The sequence below is a fragment of the Amblyomma americanum genome, chromosome 11, assembly GCF_052857255.1.
Source record: "Amblyomma americanum isolate KBUSLIRL-KWMA chromosome 11, ASM5285725v1, whole genome shotgun sequence".
Lineage (NCBI taxonomy): Eukaryota > Metazoa > Arthropoda > Arachnida > Ixodida > Ixodidae > Amblyomma > Amblyomma americanum.
This window is the reverse complement of record NC_135507.1, coordinates 107,030,279-107,056,917: the sequence shown is the minus strand read 5'-3', so window position 1 is coordinate 107,056,917 and position 26,639 is coordinate 107,030,279. Positions and strand designations below refer to the sequence as shown.

General features: G+C 50.1%; 1 protein-coding gene across 1 annotated transcript in view; it reads right to left on the bottom strand.

Moving 5' to 3' along the window:
- Positions 1 to 26,639, bottom strand: part of LOC144111361 (WD repeat and HMG-box DNA-binding protein 1-like) — a 402,955-nt gene that overhangs the window by 68,019 nt on the left and 308,297 nt on the right. Inside the window, exon 10 of the mRNA XM_077644637.1 lies at positions 13,576 to 13,661. Within this exon, the coding sequence (XP_077500763.1) occupies positions 13,576 to 13,661 (86 nt within the window). The remainder of the gene's footprint in view (positions 1 to 13,575; positions 13,662 to 26,639) is intronic.

The window sequence follows — 26,639 nt, the reverse complement described above, 5'->3', positions numbered from 1 at the left end:
CTTGGGTATCGATGCCATCAAGGCCCTCGGTCTACAGATTGATGGGTCATCTCTGTAATGCCTTGAAACGCCGCTAACTTCCAATTCTCGAAGGGAACAGCGCCCTGACCCGACGAAAGCCGTGCAGGATATTAACCTCCCAAAGGAATTAGTTGGCGAGTTTGCATCTCTTTTCGATCCAGGCCTTGGCCTCGCGAAAGGTTTTGTGCATCACGTCAAAACGCGATCCACGGTGCAGCCAGTGCAATCCAAACTTCGGCGCCTTCCGCTGTCGCTACGACCATTGGTCTCGGAAGAGCTCCATCGGTTGGAAAATCTGGACGTGATAGAGAGGGTGGAGGCATCTGAATGGGTGTCACCCATTGTGGTCGTTAAGAAGAAAGAGAGAGGTATTCGCCTCTGTGTAGACCTTCGACAAGCAAACAAAGCTGTCGTAATAGACAGCTTTCCCCTTCCTCATACAGAGGAGCTATTGCATAGTTTAGTGGGGGCTACAATTTTTTATAAGCTAGACCTCGCATCAGCTTACCACCAGGTCATGCTTCAACCTGCGAGTCGCGATTTGACCGCATTTATAACTCACGAAGGCCTCTTTCGTTTTAAACGAGTGTGCTTCGGACTGGCTTCCGCGCCTTCTGCATTTCAGAGTAGGATGTCCAAAGTCCTGCAAGGATGTAAGGGCGTGCTCTTCTATATAGATGACATTATAGTCTTCGGGCGGGGCCGGCAGGAGCACATAGATAACCTTGCAGCAGTACTTCAACGCATTAAAGAGGCAGGACTCAAACTGAACAGCAAATGTATCTTCGATACGCAGGAACTTTCATTTTTGGGTCACAGGATCACAGCAAGTGGTAATGTTCCGCTGGAGGAAAAGGTTGCTTCCATCAAGGATACACCGGCACCCACCAATACAGCCAGCCTTCGATCGTTCCTGGGACTGGTCGAATACTACTCTAGGTTCGTTCCCAACTTTGCCGATATGGTTGAACCGATGCCCGTTCTGCTTCGAAAGGGGCAACCATTTGTTTGGTCTGGCGAGGTAGACTCCAGTTTTCGAAAGATCAAAGAGGCACTTGCGTCCAACATATTCCTGCGGATGTTCGATGCATCTCTTCCAGTTGTTGTTTCCACTGACGCGTCAGACTGTGGGCTTGGAGCGGTTCTCCAACAGGTGGAGGGAGAGAAACTACACACTGTCACCTTTGCTTCTCGAGCGCTTTCATCTGCAGAGAGGGGATATTCAGTAGGAGAACGCGAAGCGCTTGCGTGTGTTTGGGCGTGCGAAAAGTGGCATGTTTACTTGTGGGGACGCCATTTCACGTTGCTTACTGACCACCAAGCCTTGGTCGCATTGCTGTCTACTCAAGGGCCAGGAAGGCGTCCTTTGCGTATAGCACGGTGGGCGGAGCGCCTACTGCAGTACAACTATACAGTAAAGTACCGGAAGGGTTCGCAAAATCGAGTAGCAGATGCGCTCTCTCGCCTCCCTGCGTCACCTCCTCAGGAAGAAGAGACTTTACCAGATGAAACTGTATCAGTTGCCCTTATATCTTCTTGCATTACCAGGGAAGAGTTTTAACAGGCCCAGTCGGAAGACAGCACACTGCAACGAACCAAGGCCTACATTGAATCGTCCTGGCCTGCGCAAAAATCTCTGCCGGGTGAGCTTCAACATTTCCTCAAACTTCGCGATGAACTGTCAGTGGTGGACAATTTTATTTTGCGTGGCGAACGCCTTGTGGTTCCCGAATCACTTACAGCGCGGATAATTACCGCTGCTCATGAGGCTCACCCTGGAATTGTACGAACGAAAGAACGTCAGCGAGAAAAATTTTGGTGGCCAGCCATGGACCGGCAAGTCGAGCTAGCTATTCAAACGTGTAGTATATGCCAGGCAGCGGAAAAGAGCACGAAGGTTATGGCTGCACCATTGAACCCGGTCCCCTTACCAAAGGAACCATGGCTAAAGCTTGGCATGGACATTGTTGGCCCATTTGAGAGAGCACCACACGATTGTCGATATGCGACCACGCTGGTCGACTACTTTTCAAAGTGGCCCGAAGTATACTTTTGTAACCAAGCCACAACACGCACAGTAACAGGCTTCTTGGTGTCAGTGTTCGCACGTGAAGGTTACCCAGAGGAAATTGTTTGCGATAACGGGCCACAGTTTTCATCTCGAGAGTTCCAAGCCTCTCTGCAGGATCGCGGCATCCGCTTGCGGCATTCGTCCGTACACTACCCGCAAGCAAACGGACAGGTAGAACGGTTCAACAGAGTTCTTAAAAGCTTTGTTCAAGTGGCTACACTCGAGCAGCGTCCCTTACGCCAAACGGTAACAGAATACTTGGGCCTTTACCGTTGTACGCCGCATGCCACAACTGCAGTTGCTCCAGCACTTCTCCTACATGGACGTCTGCCAAGGGCTCGGCTCGATGTCGTTGGGTATCCGTCAGCAATATTTGCAACTGACCCTACTTCAGAGCTCCACCGCCTACGCGAGCGGGTGAAGCAAAAGCAGCAATCCAGTAAACTATACACAGACGCTCGCAGGGCCGCAAGGGAAACCAAAGTGAATGTTGGTGACCTTGTACAAGTACGCAGACAAACAACTGCTTTTAAAGGTGACCTGGCTTTTAGCCGCCCAAGGAAAGTGATAAGAAAGCAGGAGCAATCGTCCTTGCAACTTGATGATGGAAAAACGTGGAACGCTTCAAAGTTGTCAAGGATGCCACGAGCTTCTGCATCTATCTGTGGGTTGGGGGAAAGGAGTGATACAAATAACACCGCTAGAGAAAGCAGCTCACCGCCTACCTTGGAGAGACCCGTTGCAGAAGCGCCAACCGGAACTTCAGCTGTGGCTGCTGCGAAGCAGCCGCCTATGTCACCAGTGACCGGCTGTGAGCCGCAACAGACTTCGCCTGCCGCCAGTGGTTTCTCAGAAGCATCGGGACCTCAGCGTAGGGTACAGCCATCAAGGAATAGACGACCTCCAGACCGCTATGGACACTAAGTACAGAAAGACACGTTTTGCAGTGAACATGAACCTGTCACAATCTGCACGAGTGTTGAGTTTGCTGACGTTGTGAAATATGGACATAAATGGAGTTGTATCTTTTCCTCTTTTTGTTTTATATTTTTGTATTAAGTGCATAAGACAAGCACATTGTTGTTACTGTAAATATAATTCTGTAAAAGAGCACTAACGTACTACCACTACTAAATCACTAACCCATGTAGCTGTCTTTTTTATAAGGAAGGGAATATGTTGTATATGTGGTTTCGGTTCCGGTTTGGGGATCACCTGCCGCCAGAGGCACCAGTGTCGCTATGTGTATATATATGACTGTATGTGGCAATAAAGGGGGATGGTTTTGGTTGCAAGCAGTTCGTGTACTTGGGCGGCACCCGCCGCTACAACAATTATGTACCGTAAAATTTAAAGGGGGAGCTTTCCGTAAGCCGGCTTTATTTCCAATTCGAATGAAACATTATTTAGTAGGAGAGAGTGTTAGACCCAGAGGTGGGAGGCGAGATGTCAATACATCCAGCGCGTGTTGAAGCACAGACTGATGAATAGACGCAGCTGGATGACAGCACCACAAGGTTATATCGTCGGCATACGCAAGCATGCGGATAGAAGGGATGGACTCTAGGGCTCGAACAAGAGGAATTAAAGCCACATTAAATAATGTGGGGGCGAGAACGGAGCCCTGCGGCACTCCTCTATTGGAAGTGAAGTTACCAAAGGGCTTTCCGTGGACACGCACGCTGAAGGTTCGATTTGCTAAAAAGGCGTGAATAGAGAGGAGGAACCGGTGAGGGAGACCAAGAGTTTGAAGGGAGGCAAGAATGGCAGAGTGAAGGATGTTATCATATGTCTTTGTTATGCCTGTAGCGATTACGGTTCGTACAAGGTGACTCTGCGGAGAGTGGTCAAGCACGTCAGCAGCCAAGGTAGCAAGGCCGTCCTCCGTTCCAATTTGTGGGCGGAAACTAATTTGGGAATCTGGGTAACAATCATGGGATTCCAGCCATCACGACAAGCGTGCGGCTAGAATGTTTTCATAAAGCTTGCAGATGGTAGGCGTAAGGGAAATTGGACGAAGGGCCGAGAGATACTGGAGGCTGACCTGACTTGGGTATTGGAACCACAATAGAATGCTTCCAGTCTCCCGGCATGCCGCCAAAAAGCCACACTTCGTTAAAGGTATCAAGTAGGGTTTGAGCCCTCCCTTCCAAGTTACGGACTAAGGAGTTAGGTATGCCATCGTGCCCGGGAGTAGTAGTAGTTTTTAAACGTTCAATGGAGGCCAGCAGCCCTGCCATGGTGAGGTCAGAAGTAATCTCATCGGAGGGCTCTGTAACCGAGAAGTCAGGTGGAGACGTAGCGGTGCAGTCATGTTTTGGAAAAAATTGACGGGCCGTTTGTTGTGCAAATGTGTCCTCATCCACATTTAGAGCGAGGCGAATGCTCTCTGTGTAATCTGCAACCTGAGAAGGGCGCTCCATGGCGTGAAACACTCTCCAAAGATGTCGACTGCCCTGCGTAGAGGACAGGCGGGCACACCATGCAGCCCAGCGTTGCCTGCCTAGCCGCTTTGCATAGCGCCGCGCCCGTGCGGTAGCGCGGTGAAGAGTAGGAAGAGCCGATGGGTCATCGGGGTGACGAGTAGGGTAAAGATCCGCCTGGCGACGAAGAGCCCACAGATTCAAGAGATGTATGTCCGGGTTTGGGTCGTCTTCATTTACAGTAGTGGTAACAGTGTGAGTAGTGAGAACAGCAGAGAGAGTAGACAGTGCTGAGGAGGGGTTGAATGTAGATAAATGATTGTCTGCGCGTACAGAGTCCCATGACGTTATTCGTACAGTGCGGCGTATTTTCCGTGGACGCGTAGGCGTGAGGGAGATAAAAAAAGGGCTGTGATCGCTACCCCAAGTATCAGAATCAACAGCCCAACGAGGGTTACCGGGGCCTAACCACCATGTTGCGTTCGCAGAATACACGACTCAAAAATTCTCGCTCCGATATAAGACTCTTCGTATCGGTCCCAAGCGCTACTGTTTTCATAAAAGCGCTATGTTTGGATGGAGGCGAAAATCTAGAGGCCCGTGTACTGTGCGATGTCACTGCGCGTTAGAGAACCCCAGGTGGTCGAAATTCCCGGAGCCCTTCACTACGGCGTCTTTCACAGCCTGAGTCGCTTTGGGACGTTAAACCCCCATAAACCAAACCAAATCAGAAACGGTGAAAGAAATCGCATAGCACATATGTTTTCGTCGCCGGTCACCACAGTCTCTTCGTTCAACTTGTCATCCAAGAACCAAATTGAGAACCAACTTTGGCCTTTGTGTAATTTTCGCAAATATACGCAGTTTCCTTCCCAAACGAGAGCTTGTATTCGACATCGTATCGTCATCTGGCAGCAACATACTCGTACTTACAGAAACATGGCCCAACAAAAACATCAGTAATTATGAAATCTTGCACGACTTGCGAAATTTCCGCCTTTTTGGCAGTGACCGTGAGGGCGGTCGAGGAAGGGGGGGGAGTGTTTTAGTTCTCGGTAACAGGAACTATCATTCTCTCTTGTCAACATCACGTCTCACCTTGAAATTTTGTGGCTCATGTGCTGCACTGCACCAATAACAGCACTAACTGGTGCCTGCTATCGACCGCCCTGATTTCCCCTCTTAGCTCAACTGATACAATTAACAGCTAAGTATCCCAGTGCACGAATTATTCTTTTTGATGACTTTAACTATCCATGTATGAACTGGCATCAGCCCCACATTACCCTTTGCCAAGACCCTCGAGAATTTGTCGACATATGTGCTAACTTCAATCTTCCACAATTAACAACTGAACCAACACTCATCATCGAGACATCACAAAACATTCTGACCTCTTTTTATGACTAGTCACCCCGAGACCTTAACTGCAGTTACTTACTTGAGGAAAATCAGTGGCCATAAAATTATTCACGCCTAAGTCAACATTACTCGAGATGAAACGAAAGTGTCAAAAAGCCAATAAAGTTTCACGACAAGGCTGACTACGGAGATATAGTGAGCTAAATTCCGTCTTCCCCCGTATCGAACTACCCTACCAACAGCGTACAGTGAAATCATATCAAATCAAATTTGTTTCAACATCACAACGTACATTGGAAGGCTGCGGTTGCAGGCAAAAAGGCTGCTGGAGGCTTGACAAGACCTACAAACCCTAAAACACCCTACACCCCTACAAACACTTGACAGAAACAGCAGCGATGATCACTTTATTACGAAAGCACACAAAACAATAGGAAAATTCGGGAGAACACGAAAGAAACAAAAAAAAACAAACGACTTGTGCAATGTGCTTTGACAGCTAAGATACATTCCAAGTTAAGAGTTGTTGGCAAACAGTATTTTAACATTTCTCGCCCATAATTCGTTTGGGCTTGAGGAACTATACCAGCGGTCAGTGCACGCTTGTTGCACACCGGTTCGCAAAGGTTGCTAAGAATCTCTGCCGCCGGGCAGGCCGCCATTGGAATCTGAACCTGAAAGCATTTAACGCTACAACTTTATCCAGTTAGGATAGCCTACCAGCACTGCTCGAGGAACTAGCGGCCATTAAATGAGACGTCATAGGGCTTAGTGAGGTTGGGAGGATAAGTGAGGCGTATACAGTACTGAAGGGCGGACACATACTGTGCTATCGCGAACTAGCGGATAGACGAGCACTAGGTGCGGGATTCCTAATCAATCAGGATAGAGCTGGGAAAGTAGAGGAATTCTGTAGTATTAACGAGAGCGTGGAAGCTATCATAATTAGGTTCAAAAGTAGGTACAAGCTGAAGTTGGTGCAGGCCTACGCGCCTACATCCAGCCGTGATGACTAGATTTTTGAAAGCTTCTATGAAGACGTGGAATCGGCAATGAACAAAGTAAAATCACAGTACACTGTACTCATGGGCGACTTGAATTCGAAGGTGGGAAGGAAGCAGGCTGGCGACCAGGGCGCAGGCGAGTATGGGATAGGTTCTAAGTCTGCTTGGGTGCAGTAATGCGAAAGCATTTCTCTCACTGCTACCGATTATGTTGCTGCGTGTTCGTTTCTTTATGCATTTGCCGTTCCTACGTCGTGTTTTCGCGCTAACTTCGGTTCAACCACATCCGAAGACGTGGGTCCCGTTGCTACAGTCTAGTAAACACTGAAAATTACTAATTAATTAAATTAATAATTCAGCAAACAAGTAATTCATATTTTCGATTAACTTACCTATGAATGTGTGAATTCGCTAATTGAATTAACTGTTCAATATAGGAAGTAATAGAATAATGCAACTAATCTCTTACTCGGTCATTACTCATTTAATTATCATTATAATGAATGGATTATTAATTCAAGTTACTTACATAATTCATCAATCTGCTATTTATTTCATTATTAAATCAGTAATTAAGCGATTAATCAATTCGACTAAATTACCGATGGGTGAAGTTATTCACTACTCGAGCTAATTATAATTATTGTGTAAAGATGCAAATCAGACGCACAAGAAATGTGGACAGGCAAAATCTTTGTTGACACAGCGTAGCTCCAAGCCTAGAGTTCGAGAGCGTCAGCTCTGTCTTCGCAAACTGAACTGCGTCAGCTTCGTCTTCATCAGCTTTCTCTCCGGCGGCACTGGCCGCTGGGGCAGCAAACCCCAGTTATATGTCTTGCAATACCCCCGGGGTGAAAAGGCGCCATACTGGCGGCCTAAGGGCGCGAGATGATAGCGGGGTCGTAGTAGGGTTTCAGGCGGTCGAAGTGGACGATTTCGCGGCCGCGGCGTCGATGATCAGGCGAAGGCGTGAGAGGCTCGACGAGGTAGTTAACTGGAGATGTCTGCTGAACTACGCGATAGGGGCCGTGGTATTTGCTTAGCAGTTTTGTCGATAGGCCTGGGCTGGAGGAGGGCACCAAAATCCAAATTAAGGAGTCAGGAAGGTAATCCGGCGGCAGACATAAGTGGCGCAGGCACTTTTCTGATGGTACTGATCGTGGGCAGTAAAGGAACGGGCGAGTTGACGGCATTCTTCGGCATGCGCAGCGGCTTGAGAGACGGTTGTAAATTCGGAAGAATCTGGGCGGTAAGGGAGTATGGCGTCCATAATTGAAGATGGCTCCCGGCCGTAGAGAAGAAAATACGGGGAAAAACCAGTAGTCGCTTGCATTGCAGAGTTGTAAGCATAGGTAACGAATGGTAGGATGCGGTCCCAGTTGGAGTGATTGGATGAAATGTACTTGGCCATCATGTCGCCGAGGGTCCGGTTAAAGCGCTCGGTCATGCCGTTCGTCTGGGGATGGTAAGATGAAGTTGTACGGTGGACAATGTGACACTCCCGAAGAAGGGCCTCCAGGACGCCGGACAAGAAGACGCGATCTCGGTCACTGAGCAATTCCTGAGGCGCACCGTGACGAAGAATGATGTTTTGAAGTATGAAACCGGTGACGTCGGAGGCTGTTGCAGCTGGTAACGGGGAAGTTTCCGCATAGCGCGTGAGATGATCTATGGCGACAATGATCCAACTGTGCCCAGCAGAAGTGCTAGGAAGAGGGCCATAAAGGTCGATTCCAACACGGTCGAAAGGGCGGGCCGGACAAGTTAAAGGTTGCAGAGGAGCCGGTGAGTGCTGTGGTAGATCCTTGCGCCGCTGACATTCGAAGCAAGAGCGAACATACTGACGGACAGAACGGTACATGCCTCGCCAATAATACCGAAGACGTAGGCGGGTAAAAGTTTTCAGCAGACCGGCATGAGCGCATTGCGGGTCGTCATGATAACTGGCACAAATAGCGGAGCGGAGATGCCGGGGAATAACGAGCAGCAATTTGCGACCATCTGGTAGGTAGTTGCGACGATACAGCAGCTGGTCACGCACGACAAAGTGACGGATTTGACGACGGAGTGCTCTAGAGCGGTTGGCTAAGATATCGAGAATAGAAGCTATCCAAGGATCCTTGCGCTGCTCAGAAACCATATCAATGGTATTGAAAGAAGGCGTGAGGCTGGAAATAGAGGGTGGGTCGAGTTCAGAGGACACAGAGGAGCGTGAGAGGGCGTCAACATCGGAGTGTTTGCGTCCGGAGCGGTAAATGACCTGAATGTCGTAGTCTCGGACAGCCCAACGAGCGAGGCGGCCGGAAGGATCCTTGAGTGACGACAGCCAGCAAAGGGCATGGTGATCTGTGATGACAGCGAACGGGCGTCCATATACGTAAGGGCGAAATTTTGTGATCGCCCAAATAATTGCCAAACATTCTTTTTCCGTGACGGAATAATTAGTCTCCGCTTTTGCGAGTGCACGGCTTGCATAAGCAACGACGTACTCATTGAAGCCAGGTTTCCGCTGAGCAAGAACGGCACCCAGACCGATGCCGCTGGCGTCCGTGTGGAGTTCTGTAGGGGCAGAAGGGTCGAAATGGCGCAAGATCGGAGGTGAGGTGAGAAGATGGCGGAGCATGGCAAAAGCTTCGTCGCATGCAGTGGACCTGGCCGGTAAGTCGTGGCCGCCGGCGAGAAGTTGTGTCAGTGGGGCGATAATTGCAGCAAAATTCTTGACGAACCGACGAAAGTACGAGCAAAGTCAAATAAAGCTTCTAAGTTCTTTCATGGAGGTGGGCTTCGGGAAATCAGCAACTGCTCGTAGCTTGGCAGGATACGGGAGGACACCATCCCTGGACACGACGTGGCCTAAGATAGTCAGCTGTCGGGCGCCAAAGTGACACTTCTTCAAATTAAGCTGCAGGCCAGCGTCATTGAGACACTGAAGGACACTCTCAAGACGAAGAAGATGAGACGGAAAATCCGGGGAGAATACGACAACATCGTCCAAGTAGCAGAGGCATGTTTGCCATTTCAGCCCGCGTAGGATGTTGTCCATCATGCGCTCGAAAGTTGCAGGCGCGTTGCAGAGACCGAAGGGCATCACATTAAATTCATACAGCCTAACAGGCGTGATGAAAGCTGTTTTCGGGCGATCAGCTTCGGCCATCGACACCTGCCAGGATCCGGAGCGCAGATCTAACGAAGAAAAGTACTCTGCCCCCTGCAGGCAGTCAAGCGCGTCATCTATACGAGGCAGGGGGTAGACGTATTTCCGAGTAATTTTGTTTAGGCGGCGGTAGTCTACGCAGAATCTAATGGAACCATCCTTTTTCTTGACGAGTACAACGGGAGAAGCCCACGGGCTGTGAGATGTCTGGATCACTCCACGGTGTAGCATGTCGCTCACCTGATCAACAATTATGCGGCGCTAAGTGGAGGAGACGCGGTAAGGGCGCTGGCGCAAAGGTCGATGTGGTTCCAGTGTCGATATGGTGGCGAACCGCTGTTGCACGACCCAAGGTGCCTTGATGAGAATCGAAGGACGCGCGGAAACGCTAAAGCAAGGCGACAAGCTGGGCGCGTTGGAGAGGTGGCAGAGCGGCATCGACGGAATCGGCAAGCCGGTCGGGTGAGGTCTGATCAATTGCGACGATGGGAGGAGTGAGGGCATTGATGCCATACGCGGGAGGGTCATCCGGAACAGGTGAAGCGTCGTCGAGATCGATGACATCAACTGTGCCAAGCGATTCTCCCCGAAATAAAGTGGTCGGGATAGGCAACCGGTTCGCAACGTACAGGGCGCTACAACCACCAGAAATTGTGAGCACAGCCTGCTGGAGCATGAGAGATTTGCGGTGCGCACAAAGGGGTGAGGGCGAAAAAAGGACAGTAGCGTCAGAGAGTGCAGCACAAGTAAGGGGCACAAGAACAGAAGAGAAAGCCGGCACGTGGGTGTCGTCAGTGGCGAGAATATGCGCGGCAGTAGCAGGGGAGGCGTCCACAAGAGTATCACACAGCGGCGACAAATCAATTTGAGCACGTGCACAGTCGATGACTGCGTGATGCGCGGACAGAAATTCCCAACTGAGGATGATGTCGTGAGAGGAGCGGGCAAGAACGAAGAACTCAATGGTGTAGGAGAGGCCTTGGATGATGAGGCGAGCGGTGCACGCTGGGAGAGGTCGAATGGGGTCAGCGCTGGCGGTTCGAAGGGAAATTTCAGAAAACGGCGTCGTCACTTTTTTTTTAGTTTGCGGCACAAGTTGCGGCTAATGATGGACACAGCAGCACCAGTGTCAATGAGCGCATGAAAAGGAACACCTTCCACCAGCACTTCAAGAATGTTCACAGGAGCGGCAATAGGACTTGAGACGGTCGGCGACGGCGCAGTTCTTGCCTCCGGAACTGCGGCGCCTAGATTTCCCGCTTGGAGGGGTGGCGACCGGCGGCGCATAGGAGAGACCGAACGGCGGCGAGGAGACGGCCACCGCGGGGTTCGGTGATAGGAGCCGGAGCGATAGGTAGAGGGATGCTAGGGCAGATGAGAAGAGTCAGGTGCGGAGGGCACGGGAACGTCGTACGTCTCACCCGTAGTCGTGAGAACGGGATCCGCGGGTGCGGCACCAACGGGCCACATGACCAGCGAGGCCGCAAGTATAGCAAATCGGGCGGTTATCTTGCGTGCGCCACGGATTCAGAGGGCGTGGAGCGGTGCGAGGCGAAGGCCGGTGAGGGTGAGGCATTGTAGGAGCGAGCGGCGGGTCAGGAAAGACGGTGCAAGGTGGCGCATAGGCAGGAACAGCCGGCTGAGGTCGTGGCCGGACGACAGCTTCAGCATAGGTCAGCGGTGCAGTGACTACAGGAGGAGGATTAGCGGGCGGCCGGACCTCTGCAACCTGCTCCTGGATGACACGCTGAATGGGAGGCGACAGCGTTGGTGTTGGAGCGGGTGGGCAGGTAACCAGCGATAGCTGGCGGGCGACCTCCTCCCGCACAAACTGCTGGATCTGCTGAAGAAGGGTCGACTGATCGTGAGCAGGACCGCCGACAGCAAAGCTCGAAGGGGTGTCGTCAGGGCAAATGGTACGGCGGGTGACAAGACGCTGTTTCCGGAGCTCGTCATAGCTCTGACACAAAGAAACGACGTCGGAGATGGTTTGAGGATTTTTGGACACTAGCATCTGAAATGCGTCGTCCTCAAACCCTTTAAGAATGTGTTTGATTTTGTCCGCGTCGCTCATGGAAGGATTCAGACGCTTGCATAAATCAACGGCATCCTCGATATAGCTTGTGAAATTCTTCCCGCTCTGCTGGGCCCGACTGCGCAACCGTTGTTCGGCACGAAGTTTTCGGACAGCGAGGCGGCCGAAGACATCGGCAAGGCTGGTTTTGAGGGCCGCCCAGGTAGAAAAATCGGCTTCGTGGTTGCGAAACCACAAGTTGGCGACGTCGGTCAGATAAAAGATGACGTTTGTAAGCTTGACGCTGTCGTGCCACTTGTTATATAGGCGCTTAAGCGTTCATAGGAGGGGAGCCAGTCTTCGACGTCGGTGTCGCCCGTGCCGCTGAAGATCACAGGGTCGCGCTGACGCACGGGACCGGAACAGACGACGGCGGCGGGAACCGTGCAGCCAGGCTGGGTCTGGGTGTCAGTCATCATGGTAGAGGCTGGTAAGGGGTGTACATCTTCAGGTCCGTAGATCCGTAAGGTGTGTAGCTCCAGGGTGGGAACAGGCAGCACCTCCACCAAATGTAAAGACGCAAATCAGGCGCACAAGGAATGTGGACCGGCAAAATCTTTGTTGACACAAAGTAGCTCCAAGCCAAGGGTTCGAGAGCGTCAGCTTCGTCTTCTTCGCAAACTGAACTGCGTCAGCTTTGCCTTCTTCAGCTTTCTCTCCTTCGGTGGCACTGATCGCTGGGGCAGCAAACCCCAATTGTATGTCTTACAATTATATCAAATTAATTGATCGTTGTGCTGGTTTAATTCAATACGATAGAGTTTAAATGCTTAATTCTGCAATGAACTGACTAATCAAGGCATAATGCGTTAATCATTTTGTGACAAAATTAATATTTCAAGTTAATTACTTTCTTGTTCAACCAACTCTTCCATTAATTACCCTTATAATGTATGATACACACTTCGTGCGGACACGCTCTGATGACATGCTCTGCCGACAGGCGCTTAAGACAGGTCCTGTACATGCCACTCATGAGACAAGTAATGGTTTTGCAGCAAAATAGACAACAGTGGTCGAAAGTAATTTCAAGCCCGCAACTGCACGAATTCGATTTACATTGAGGTCTTAAAAGGAAGCACCGTTGTGAATGTTAATGAGCGTGGTGTATGTTCACTGAAACACGTGAGACTCTTTACTGGCGTAAAGGAAGGCATGCTTTTTCTCTTTATTCTTAAAGCGGCCACATTTAGAATGCCACCGCACTTTACAGCAGCATAGAGTCAAACAGCCTTTCAAGCCCGACGTGCTATACTGATGCGCAGTCACTAGCAGTAGGGGCCAGAACTGCACAAAGCAAGCCTGCACATGAAGTAAAGCCTCAAGGCGAGCTGGTTGATTATGCCTCGCGATGACAAAGAAAAGAAAAAAACGGTGTTAAAAGACGGTGGAAAACAGCGGCTCGTGGCGCGTTTGTTTGTTGTTGGCCCCTGCCTTTTTGAGCAATGAATTTTACATGCCCTTACCTGAGCGCAGCCTCCTTTCTAGTTGCCGTCGCCTTAGCTCTGCCATTGACAGCGGGCGGATGAGCACGTCTGGCACACAGCCGCACCTGCGAGCCACGCCGAGAGAGAACTTTCAGCTGCTTCTAATTGCAATGAAATCTCATTTCCCACAAACGCGGCTCAAATCACATGTTACTCTTTTCACGGTTCCTGTTTCACTAGACGAACACCGAACACACCACTAAGATGGCATAAATATTGTACAGAAAAAGAACTTGCTCGCACTTGGTGCGAGGCGAGTGGTAAATGATGATGCTTGTCCCCTAAACGCCGTTAGAGTAGCCTCTCTCTCAATGTGTTCAACTTTCGTGGCCTCGCGATGACGAGGAAAAGTAAGAGGCCCTCTTGGGCGATGCCTCTCCTCCGCTGCTGACTTGGTGGCATCGATCCGCTTCTTCTTTGCTGCCCCGTCGCCAGCCGTGTTCGCCGATGGACACGCTGCGCATGCTTGCCCAGATGCGAGCACTTGGGTGCGATTACCGACGGGCCACAAGCGCCATCGTTCAGTTCACTTCCACGCGTGTTACGCCTATACCAGCTGACCCTGGCGGTGACGTCGCCTGAAGCCCAACTAAATAACCAGGAGCATCACTGGCCGTGCCCTCAGTGAACTTGGAGGCATCGGAAGAGTAGGGATGCTCGTCCGTTTCTTAATTCTTCGCTGCCCAGGTTTGCAACAAATACAGTTCGAGATGTTGCCTTGATGGTCCTGCCTAGTCCGCAGTTTCTTGTTTTTACATTTACTGATTACATTGATGTAATTATATTGCTGTTACTATCGCCTGACGATGTAGAACTGAACCCGGGACCGGGCTGTGATTCAGATTCTTACTCTAGTTCTAATACTGAAATATTGAAACAAAATGCTCAAAGAGCAGAAAAAAACCAACCAAGTTCTGGAACAACTAGTAGCGGACCTGAAAGAAGCAGAAGCAGCTGTAGTAGTATCCAAGGCAGGATCACAGCAATGAGACAAATGAGTCGACTGTGTGAAGAAAAACAAGAGAATACGATACAGCCAGTCAGAGTGCTAGTAAAGAGATTATTGAGTTGGCAGCCACGGTAGACGAATTGGAGAGCAGGAGCCGACGTAACACAAGCGATTGCGGGTCGGTAGACTGGAAATGCTGATTGGTTTTTAAAATGTGGCGTCACGCTTAAACGTCACAGTCACGTGACTTTTAATGACGTCATGTCCGGTTGGGGCACACACATTTTCCCTAGGCTTTTCTCGGAATTCCCCACGTTTTTCCAACGCGCGCGGGATAAAAAAAAGCGCATCTTGCACGTGTCTCTAGTTAAGCTAACTGCGCCGCTGATTCCGCATCGACTATTCCTGCCGAAGAGGCTCCAGGGAAGTCTGCCCTGTCTGCGTTTGATTCTGTTTATTTCTTTACTCGTTTTGGCCAGCGGCACGCAAGTACATGCATCTACAATTCTTATCTGTTCCGCGAATCCGCCACCGTCTGTTTCCGTACTAGACGCCGCTCTGCCTTGAGGGCGCCTATTCTCACCTCCTGCTCCTCGTTTTCCTTTTTTTCATTTCTCTTTTTTTTCTGCCCGCTCTCCACGGCTGCTCCGTGGACAGGGGGCGACAGCGCGTTTTTCTTTTTCTCTTTATTTCTCTTTCTCCTTTGAAAAACGCTCTCCTTCGAGCAAACAAACAGATCACACAGGAGACAAACAGCGAGCGGCCAGACTCCTATCTTCGACTGAGGGAAAGGAGGAGGGTGGTTAAAGGAACAGACGAAAAAAAGGGGGGGGGGGGATAAAAAGCAGAGGTTAGAGACAGCGGGCGCGGAGAGGGTTGAATTGTCGGCATGGAAAAGAGGGGGGGGGGGGGGGGGGGGGCGCCGACAAGAATTATCATGGGGGAAGCTTCCTTCGGCGGAAGCGAGAGGTTCGAACACGAGGAATGAAAATATAAACAAGAAAACAGCAACAAAAGAACAAAGAAACGGAAAACAACACTGCGCGCATATGCCTCAGAGCGCGATGCGCTCTCCGCGGGTGCGGCTGTTAACAGTTAAAATGTAACTTACGGCGGCGTTGCGGCCGGCCAAACGCACCGCAGAAACCCGATCCCGCAGCCGGGCGCCGCAAAGCGCAAATGTCTCCGCGCTGCCTCGCGTCAGAAGGGCGCCTCCGCCCCGCATTCCGTCGCGGAGACAAAAAGAGGGCTCCTTCCTAGAAACTGAGAGAGGAGAGTAACAGAAAGAAAATGGGGAACGAAGGCGCGAAATCGCCCAAGTGTCCGTTATTGCAATGGGTTACTGTCCTATATGGAGCATCGCGCTCTACTATCTGCGAAGCAGGAAAAAAGAAAGAAAGAGAAATAAAATATATAAAAAATATAAAAAAGTTGAAGGGGGAATAGGCAATATGCTTTGCTCTCAGAACTGTTTTCTCTGGTCATGAGCAAGAAAGAATGGCAAGGGGAGGAGAAGGGCGGCATGTGGAAGCAAGCACGTAAATTGGCATGACCTCAGGCGATGCTGTCGGGGTGCTGTGAATTTCAGTAGGGCTAGGACTCTGACCTCTGAAGTGTGGAGAGAGTACCAGGGTTTTCATTCATACCGGCCTGCACAGTATAAAACAGATATATAAAGTATGATTCTCGTTGCTCACGCTCACGGGTATTTTGGAAGTCGCTCTGTAGCAGCGTAACTTTTTGTTTGTGAAACTCGTGACCTTCCTGGGAATGATGTTTCGACAGGGGGAGGAGAGGAAGAGATCTGGTGTGCGCGCGGTGGTTGCTGAATCTAATTCGGAAGGAATTCTCGGTTTGGCCAATGTATTGCATCTGACAATCACCACACTCGAGCGTCTACACTACGTTACCACTGTCACAATTCAATTCAAGTTTTCACGGATGGAGTGTTTAGAGTGCGTGCTTTGAGCTAGTGTTGTTGTACGCATATGCTGGCGAACTTGACACCGATTCTTCCTGCAAGGTAGGCAACCAACAGGCTTTCTTTCCCTTATAGACAGTAGAGTGAACTACATAACCATATATGTTTTTTGGTAGCCTGTAAGTAACGTGTAGAACTGTTGGAAAATTTCTGACAGTCTGTCGTTTTGTTCGATTATGTTGAAATGTTTTTTTTTAGAATTTTGTTGAAATTAGGAAAGTTGCTTGCGAAGGTTAAGACGAGATTAGAGCGGTTTCATTTGCGGTTGCTGATGGGGGATCCCCGAACATTTCGTTACGACTTTTTGCTTCCGCTTTCCTAATGGCATCATCAAAAATAGAGGCCGCGGATAGCATTGGTCCCTCAGAACCTCCCGCATACGGTTAGAATTTTCTTTGAAGTCTTCTGGTCGTGAGCAGATCCGTTTGAATCTGATGGCTTGGGAATATGGAAGTGAACTTTTGCAGTGGCGTGGGTGGCAGCTCTTGTAATGAAGGTACTGTTGTCTATCCGTGGGCTTTCTATAGACACAGGTGATTAAGCTACCCTTCTCCACTCGAACTGGACGTCCAAGAAAATAATTTGACTGATGGAGTAAGTGTGTGTGAAACAGAGGTTTGGATGTATGTCGTTAAATGGTGAAATAAACTGGATGAATTGGTCCTCGGTTTTCGTCCATACCATTAATATGTCGTCTAGGAAGCGTTTGTAAAAAGCCGGTTTTGTTGGGTATGAGCGGATAAACTCCGATTCAATGCTATGCATATATATGTTGGCATAATTTGGCGCCATTTTCGTTCCCATAGTGGTACCACTCGTTTGCAGGTAAAAGGAGCTGTAGAACTTTCGAAAGAGTTGAGTTTGAGGACCAGATTAGTAAGTGCAGCGATGGTACCTTGGCTAGGAGCATCAGCGCTTGTTTGTTTTCCATAGGATGCGACCAGAGCTCGAATGCCATCATCATGCGTTATGTTGGTGTACAGAGACACTACATCAAGGGTAACTAATATATATATATATATATATATATATATATATATATATATATATATATATATATATATATATATATATATATATATATCTTCGTGTGTGTGTGTGTGTGTGTGTGTGTGTGCGCGTGCGTGCGTGCGTGTGTGTGTGTGTGTGTGTGTGTGTGTGTGTGTGTGTGTGTGTGTGTGTGTGTGTGTGTTGTGCGTGCATGCGTGCGTGCGTGCGCGCGCGCGCAAAGTAGAGAAACGCTTTATTTAGACATTTATTTTGAGTCGAAGTTTCGGACAGAGCCTGTCCTTTCTCAAGACTGAAGTTACAGCGATCTTCCTCCCCTTCTTAATGAGTTGGAATTGGCACACATGTCCGCCACATGAACAGAGCAACAAACAATCAGATGCAAAAAAGATGGGCACAAAAGAGAAATACTAGAAAAGGAAGAAAGAGAAATAAAGAGAGAGAGAAAAAAACGCGCTGTCGCCCCCTGTTCACCGAGCAGTCGCAGGGAGCGGCAGGAATTGTCGAAGTCGCAATTCTTCGCAAGTTCGCGTAACTGAGCAATATAAACCTCTGACAGGCTCACCAGGGTTCTGTAAACATATCTTGAACCACGTTGGCGTTCCGTCGTGGCTGAGAACAGACGGTCGCAAGTGTTTAGCGCGGTTAGAAACGCATCTTCGCCTTTCGTAACTTCATTTAATTGAGGTCCCTGCTCCTTCGTTTTAAAATTGCGCCCGTGGCGGGAGGCGTTCCGCAACGACGCTGACCTTCGACGCCGCGCGAATGCAGAAGCATAGCTTTGCGCCGGGATGCAGCAAACTCAGGCGCCAGACGCCTCTAAGTAGGTAGAAAACAGTGCCTTCCACTGGTTCCATGGTTTTGGTGGCTGACACGGGGTTCCCAGGAATGTACGAGGGGGCGTAAGATCCCGTGAAACTCATAGTAAAGGTTTACCTCGTCGGCACGTTGTTGCATTGTAGATGCAAGTTCGAACGAGACACCGGAGCGAACGATGTCATGCTGACGCCAAGTTTCCGCCCCCCCCCCCCTCTACTTTTCCTGCGTCACGCATACGTGGTGTGAAGCAACATCCATGTGACTGAAACTGAAACTCTGAAGAAGAGAAACTGAAAGTAAGAGAACTGAAACTGAAAATAAGAGAAGAGAAACTGAAACCGCCGCACAGTTCATTACCTGATGGACACCCGGTATCGAGTATTACTTAACTTCTTCATAAAACCGCTGTTTGTTCTTCTAAAGGATTAGCAACATTAGTATACGTTTGCTATTAATGACACCCAGGTAATGAACATGATTTACCAACTTAAGTAGTGTTGGTTCTGGTGTAACGCACGAATAATTTATAGGCATGCCTTTGTGTATACGTCAGAAATCAAATTGTGAAGCATGCCTTGAAACTGCCTGTGCATTTCTCATAAAAAAGGAAAAAATTATCTTGCTTTCATAGCATGCGTGTCATCTATATCAGATGTGATTGTAATCTTGAGCTCTAACTTAAAATGACCCGTACTAGCTGCCATCAAAAATCACTTAAATTATTCAACAAACCTCATAACTTATTTCTGTCACGAAAGGAATGAAATGCTTCACTTATGTCTAATTGCCTTGGTACAGTCATGGTTCAATATGCAATGTAAAATCTGATTCAGGAATATTTTTGTTACATGTTGCACGGATTGTTCCTGAAATTCAGCACATCCGCCAGTGTTGCTTTCCCGCGTGGTTTTCTTTTTTGTTAATTGAGTACAGGTGAATAGCCACCGGATTCTTCGCCGATCGCCCAGTGTGGGTATGTGCGATCTTTTGATAGGCTAACAACAACAGCAACATTGGCCATGCTATCAGCTTCCGCAAATTAGGTTCACGCAAGCTCCACTTCAGGTTGATCTGATCTCCTTGCAACGAGTTGCTGATACGCAGGCTGACCCCGTCTTCTATTACGACCATATTTACCCGTCCCATGCGAAACATATGCCCGAAAAAATCCTAAATAGTCGTCTTTCTGAACACCTACACAATTTTCCTCATCATACTGTTCTCTCCACTGATGCCTCCGGTAGCTGTGAGAAGGCGGCGATTGGGATATATTCGCAGGATCTGGCTTGGAGCTATTCCGTTCGTATCCCTGATTATACTTCTATATTCTTCGTACAGTTTCTGGCAATTGGTTTGGTTCTTCGCAAAATTACCAGACATGTAGCACGGGTTCATATTCTTGCAGACTGCCTCTCAGTTTTAGGCTCTCTCCAAAACTCCGGAAAATCTTTATTGAATCGGCCGCTTAGGTTTTTCGTTCCGTGCACAGTGCGTGAGATCCGCTTTGTCCGGGTACCTGCAGGCATTCGGGAGTCTGTTTTAACAAGGTGGCTGATTTATTGGCAAGGTCAGCTCTCTGCGCTCCTGTAATCTATCCCGTCCCTCACCTCATTCTGTTGGAAACTTCACGTTTCCAGTGGTTCAAACATATTTCAGCCAGATTGAGTGATCCGTTGCTCAATACCGTGGATTTTCACACTTAAAGTACCCATGGGATGTCCGGTGGTGTAAATCAAGGCATTTTGAGGTGTCAATGACGCTTCTGCGATGCAGAATCCTTCACTTAAATTTGTACTTACGCAGATACGGGTTCCCTGCGACAAACCTTTGTGTCTCGTGTGGGCAAGTTGAAACATTAGACCATTTTCTCCTCTCTTGCCGGCTCTCTCGTTCTGTGCGAGCGCCAAGGAATTCCCGTTAAGCAGTGTTTGTGGCTACCTTCATGATTACATAAGTGCAACTGATCGGTTACCTTGTTAGCTGTATACAAAATTCTGTCTCATGTCCGAAATGCTTGGTTCTATTCCTGGTAATTCATATTTCTTAAATTTAATTGAATTTTCCTTTCTTTATCTTGATTCAGTCTTCTACGCCGCCGCCTCAGGTCTTTTTTTTCCCCCGTGCAAATACTTCATTGGCAAATCTCCACTGTACCTTGGCCAATCCCCCCGCGTGTGTATGAGCCATATTTACTGAGGTGAAGAAGAAGAAGAAGAGTGTGGACTACAAACACTATCTGTACTTGTGCTCTGTGTGTTTTTTTTTGTCTGTATGCAATGTAAGCCATTACTAGGTGGAAAGGCATGCACGTACTGGGCATACCCTGTGCACAAGAATGCGGAAAGCTGGTGTGATGACCCCCATTAATGCGCAGGTCCACACGGGACGGAGAGGCAAAGAGACACCGTATGGCTCAGTTTAAACAAACAGGTATATTCAATAATTACACATGATTAAGGTTATACATCAGAGGCTGGGGCGTCCGAGCTTACGTGCCGACGACTTCATGGGGGCGATGGAGTGGCTCCGGAGTTGGGCTCGAGCGGTTGCTGGCAGAAGCTGCACGCCGTCGGGCTTCGGCGCTGAAGGCACTCTTGGCGAACGATGTCGTCCTCAGCTCAGCCTGGACTGCATCCGTTTACAAGTGCTTTTAAGCACTTGATTAACAAAGGACTAAGGGCGGTCATTTCCAGTGGCCCGCCCAAAGCATCAATTCTCCAATCCAAAATAACATGCGAGATGGGGACAACCCCTTGGGTTGGGCTTAGCCTCGAACCCAGAGTCTGTTAACAATACAAACTAAATAAACAACAAAAACGCCACCACTCTCTCTCAAGTGAGAGTATACACAGGCTCTCTCTTCGGAGCTAATTCACTAGCGCCTGTCTTTCCACATTCTTGGCGAGTACTGCCTGTCCGCCATGACAGGTGTCCGTCACGGCCCTTCTGGGAATGCGCTTTTGTTCACGAGGCACGGCGGGAAGCTGTGGGTGCCTTCCCGGCGATAGCCCACGTCGAAAGGGGAAGGAGGGAAAGAATGTTGTCTTCGCGGTAGCGCATAGCGTCGGCTGTGGTACGGCGCACTCTGGCCCGCTGACAGCTCCCTTGTCCTGGAATGTGCCCGGGAGGGCCGCACCTGGAACGGCCACGCAAATTGGGGAGGATAAAGCCTGTTTCCCCGCGGCGGCGGCGGCGGGTCCGGTTGTTCTGGTCGTTACTCAAAGAGCATGGCTGGGTAATTGATGATGCCGCTGTCACGGCGGCGGGTCCCTTCGTTCTGGTCGTCACTCAAAGTGCATGGCTGGGTAATTGATGATGCCGCTGTCATCTGGGTCTCCGTCTACGCCGCGCCGTGGAACGCGGAACCTCGCAGCACACAAGGAATGTCACACTCGCTCACCCTCCAGAAGAATGTTCTCCGAACATTTGAGTCCCTGCAGCTCCCCTTGTCTTTCTGAATCGCCTCGCACAGTGCGTCCGACAAAACACTTTTCGCTGCACTCAACACCACTGCACAACACCAATGCCTCCGCTGTCATAACTGGCGTCTCCAGGGGCAGCACTGATCTTCTTTTACAGATAAACACGAAACTCAGCACCCAAGCCTCTCCTTTCTAGTCCAAACTGGACGAAATAAATTTACCACAGTTACAAAGGAGCTCCCACTTCTAGCACGATCACGGCACAGACAAAAATATAGATAACGAAAGGAAGTAGGGCAGGTTCTGCATGCGCTCCTGTGAAGGTGTTACTTAATGACAGAAAGGTTTAACTATTAACTCCGATAACTTAACACATACGCATATAGCAATGTAATGAGCTGCGGCATTACACAATTCTAACCAGTTCACAACTCCGCTCTGTTTACGCCATTAGTCCGACTTAGCTTTCCGATTTCGCAGCGGATATCGGCCTTCATGAGTCATACTAAGTAAGTCTGTGCCCCTTTGTCTGCTTTGGGACTCGCGAGGGCTCGTGGCAGGATCCTCTCCTGGCGTTATCTGCGCGGCATCCTCGCGCGCTTCTTCTTCTAGCAATGCATGAAGTAAATCCGGTGGCATTCCGGCCGTCACCTCGGGCGCCTGCCGAACAAATGCAGGAGAGGGCGTTTCTTGCGAACTATCTGCGCGCTCCGCTTCACTTCTGTCCCCATCAAAATCCGCGCTTTCCCTTTCCTCATTTCGTGAATACTGAACCGGTGCCGACTTGAGGCGATTTGCGTGTATCCTTATCAAACGCCGGTTCACGTCTCGGACTCTGAAGTTTACCGGAGAAAGCTTCTCGACAACCTCGCACGGTCCTCTCCACTTCGTCTGGAACTTACGAGCTAGCCCAATCTGCCTTTGGCAGTTTTCAATGTACACGCTGTCCCCCACATCAAACGGCGCGTCTCTAGCACTGCGATCGTGCACCTCCTTCCTGCGCTTCGCCGCTTTCTTTAAGGACTCCTTTGCGATGTCCCTCGCCACTTGCAAGCGCGATTCTAGCTCAACCTTATAGTCGTCCAGTGAAGCGTATGGGACACGACGGGGGCCCTCTGGCACTTCACTAGGCTGGTCCGGGTCTCGGCCGTAGAGAAGAAAGAATGGCGATTCGCCCGTGCTCTCGTGTGCTGCGGAATTGTAGGCAAACATTGCATACGGGAGCCACAAATCCCAGTCCCGCTGGTCGCGCGAAACAAAATGCGACAGGAACCCGGCCACGGTTTGGTTCAGTCGCTCCACCGCGCCGTTGCAAGCCGGATGGTACGGTGTTGTCTGCTTCTTAGCGATCTTAAGCAGCTCGCAAACTCTCCTCATTAGCTGCGACACGAAGTTCGTTCCCCGATCTGTCAAGAGTTGCCTCGGGGGTCCATGTCGGAGCACGATCTGTTCGACAAATGCTCTTGCAACCGTGTCTGCCTTCTGATCTGGGAGTGCTACCGCTTCCGCGTATTTTGAAAGGTGATCGACAAATACTAAAATGTACTTGTTTCCGGAAGTGGTCGTGGGCAATGGGCCCATTATGTCCATACCTGTCCGCTCGAAGGGAGCCGAAACCTCAGGGAACGGCTGAATTGGAGCTGGTCTTCGTCCCTTGGGTGTTTTTCTTTCGAGACAGGAATGACACTTCGCACAGTAGTCTCTAACATCCTGTCGCATGCCACTCCAAAAGTACAAACGCTCCACACGCCTGCGTGTCTTCGCTACGCCAAAATGACCGGCGCATGGCGCATCGTGAAACGCGCGAAGAACCCTTTCTGTCCACGACCGAGGTATGACGACTCTCTCCCAAGCGGTTTTCTCTAATCTCCCTTTCCTGGTTGGCCTCGTGCGCCGACACAGGGTGCCGTCTTTGTCAATGAAATAACCTAGCTGTTCGGGGTGAGACGGTGCGCCCTCTAAGCTTTCGATTATTCGCTTCAGGTCAGGATCTTTGCACTGCTCTGTGCGTAATTCGGCGGGGTCGACTACGGGGACAAAGTCATCTATAGCTGCCACGGCAGCTGTGCGGCTGAGTGCATCAGCATTCAGATGTGTCTTTCCTGACTTGTGCTCAACTTCAAAGCAGTATTCCTGCAGGTGTAGATTCCATCTAGCGAGTCGCGAGCTAGGGTCCCTGACACTCATCACCCATTTCAGAGGATGGCAGTCTGTGACTAGCTTGAATTTGCGGCCGTAAAGGTAGCATCTGAAGTGCTTTACTGCCCAGACAACGGCGAGGCACTCCCTTTCCGTAGCTCCGTACTTTTGCTCTGTGGGGCTCAGCTGTCGGCTAGCAAAAGCAACGGGATGTTCTTTGCCCTCGATAACCTGAGATAGCACGGCACCAACTGCGAACTTTGACGCATCTGTGGCCATAACGAAGGGCAAACTAAAATCCGGGTGGCGCAACAGCGGTGCACTCATTAGCTTCCTTTTCAGGGCCCCAAAAGCATTCTCCGCGTTTTCGTCCCAGCGAAAGGCGACATTTTTGGCTGTTAAGGCGGTGAGCGGCTTAGCGAGCTTGGCGAACTCCTCTATGTGCCTTCGGTAGTAACCGATCAGGCCGAGAAACTGCCGGACCTGGCGGACGCTCGTCGGGGATGGAAAATCCGAGACACACCTTAGTTTCTCAGGGTCCGGTCGCACGCCGTCAGCTGAAACAACGTGCCCGAGGTATTTCACCTCGTTTTTGAGGAATTGGCACTTAGAGGGCTTCAGCTTGAGACCCGCTGCTCTTAGTCGCACCAAAACCTGCTCAATATCGCGCAAATGGTTATCAAAACTGTCACTGTATATGATAATGTCATCCATATACACGAAGCACAGCCTCCCCAGAAGGCCTGCCAGGATAACATCAGCGGTTCTCTGCCAGACAGCAGGGCTGTTGGCCAGACCCATCGGCATTCTTTTCCATTCATAGTGCCCTGAGGGCGTGTTGAATGCCGTTTTCTCGGCATCTGCCGGATCCATTGCTATCTGCCAGAATCCCGCCGCCATGTCCACTACCGTGAAGTACCTGGCAGAGCCCAGCTGAGAAAGCGTCTCCTGTATATTGGGGATGGGGTATGGATCGATGCGAGTTACGGCATTTAGTTTGCGGTAGTCCACTACCAATCGATACGAGCCATCTGGCTTTTCCACCAATAGTGCTGGTGCTCCCCAGGGTGACTTTCAGTGTTCGACAATGCCGCGATCAATCAGGTCCTGCACCTGCCGCTCCATCTCCTCACGTTGGGAGTAAGGAATCCTGTACGCACGCTGGTAAACGGGCGATGAAGTGCCGGTTTCTATCCTGTGCTTTATAACGCCACAGCAGCCCAAATCCAGGTTGCACGCGGCGAATACCTCCGAGTAGTCGTTCAGCAAACCAGCCAGAGCCTCCCTCTCCCTGGATTTTACGTGAGAAAGATCGAACGACACCTTTGGAGCAGCCGAAGGACTAGCATGCTCTACAGTTGCGAGTACCGTATCGGTGGGCTCACGTTGCTCTATCGCAGAGGTGAAGAAAGCCAATGTTTTGTTCTTGGGAAGGCTCAGTGGCTGCTGGCTACAGTTAACCACCCGTAGGGGCACTCTGTGGGCGTCATTAACTGTCACGATTCACGCGGCTGCCTTCAGGCCATTGCTGAGAGAGTCGACCGGCTCAAGCACTCCCACGGCGCCGCTCTCTACATCTGAAGGCACAAACGCGTACAAAATGTGCTCCGACCAAGGAAGGACGACCGCCTCCTCGACCAGCCGGACGGCAACCCGCGAATATACCTTCTCCAATGATCCCACTGTTTGACGGGTGTCAATATCGGTAATGCGAATCTCAGCCCCTCTCCTGTTCAAAAACGGAACTTTTGAGCCGCCCGCATTAACCTCTTCCTCAGAGAATGAGACTACTACCTTCCCTTTTCTCAAAAAATCCTGCCCTAATATACCTGACACTCCGTTTGGCAGAGACACCGTGTCCGGGCATACGTAGTAGGGGTGCTCCAATGCAATTCCGCCGAGAGAGAAGTGTAACCGGTAGAGTCCACTTATGCCAAGAGGATCCCCCGTTATGCCTACAAATTTGGTTGCCATACCACCAGACGCTTCCAACACCTCGCGGTCCCCCTTCCTTCGAAGCGTGTTAAAACTGCTCTCCTTAAGCAATGTCACCTTTGACCCCGTATCTATCAACAATTCCATGCAACAACCATTTAACTTGCAACGCACAACAGGGCATGCCTCGTCGGCCACACAAACTACCACCACCTCATCATCCACTGCTCCCTCCCCACGCTCCTCAGGCTGGGGAGGACTAACTAGTTTTTTGTCTCGGTATCTGGAGCCCCGCTGTAGGCTTGCTTAGGGCGTGTCTCGCCTACTTCTCTTTGTGGCTCCCCACGGCGCACGTTTTGGCAGAACCTGGCGATGTGTCCGCGACCCTGGCAAGCGAAGCATACGATTTCTTCAAAATCTCGCATACCGCGCCTGTAGCTTTGTGGCGGTCTCCGGTTTCCAGCGAATGAGCGCTGTTGAGCGCGCGCTTCAACCTGGCGTTCTACCTGCTGAGATAGCAGCTGTTGTAAGCGATCTAATCGCTCTGTCAAGAGAGCAACCTCAGGGTTGAGCACCGCTCTCTCTATGACGCGCACTCTCGCTGCGGCTGTCGTTAACGCCTCATTTCGTTCCTCATCCAATGCTGCATCCACGGCTTGGTCGAAATTGCTCGGCTTGCGCGAGAGCACGATCCGGCGCACGGGGTCTTGCAGACCAGCCACGAACAAAGCGGTCATTTCCTCTTTAAGTATATCCTCCGCGTATTTCTTCTTTAGCTGGTCTCCTTCCT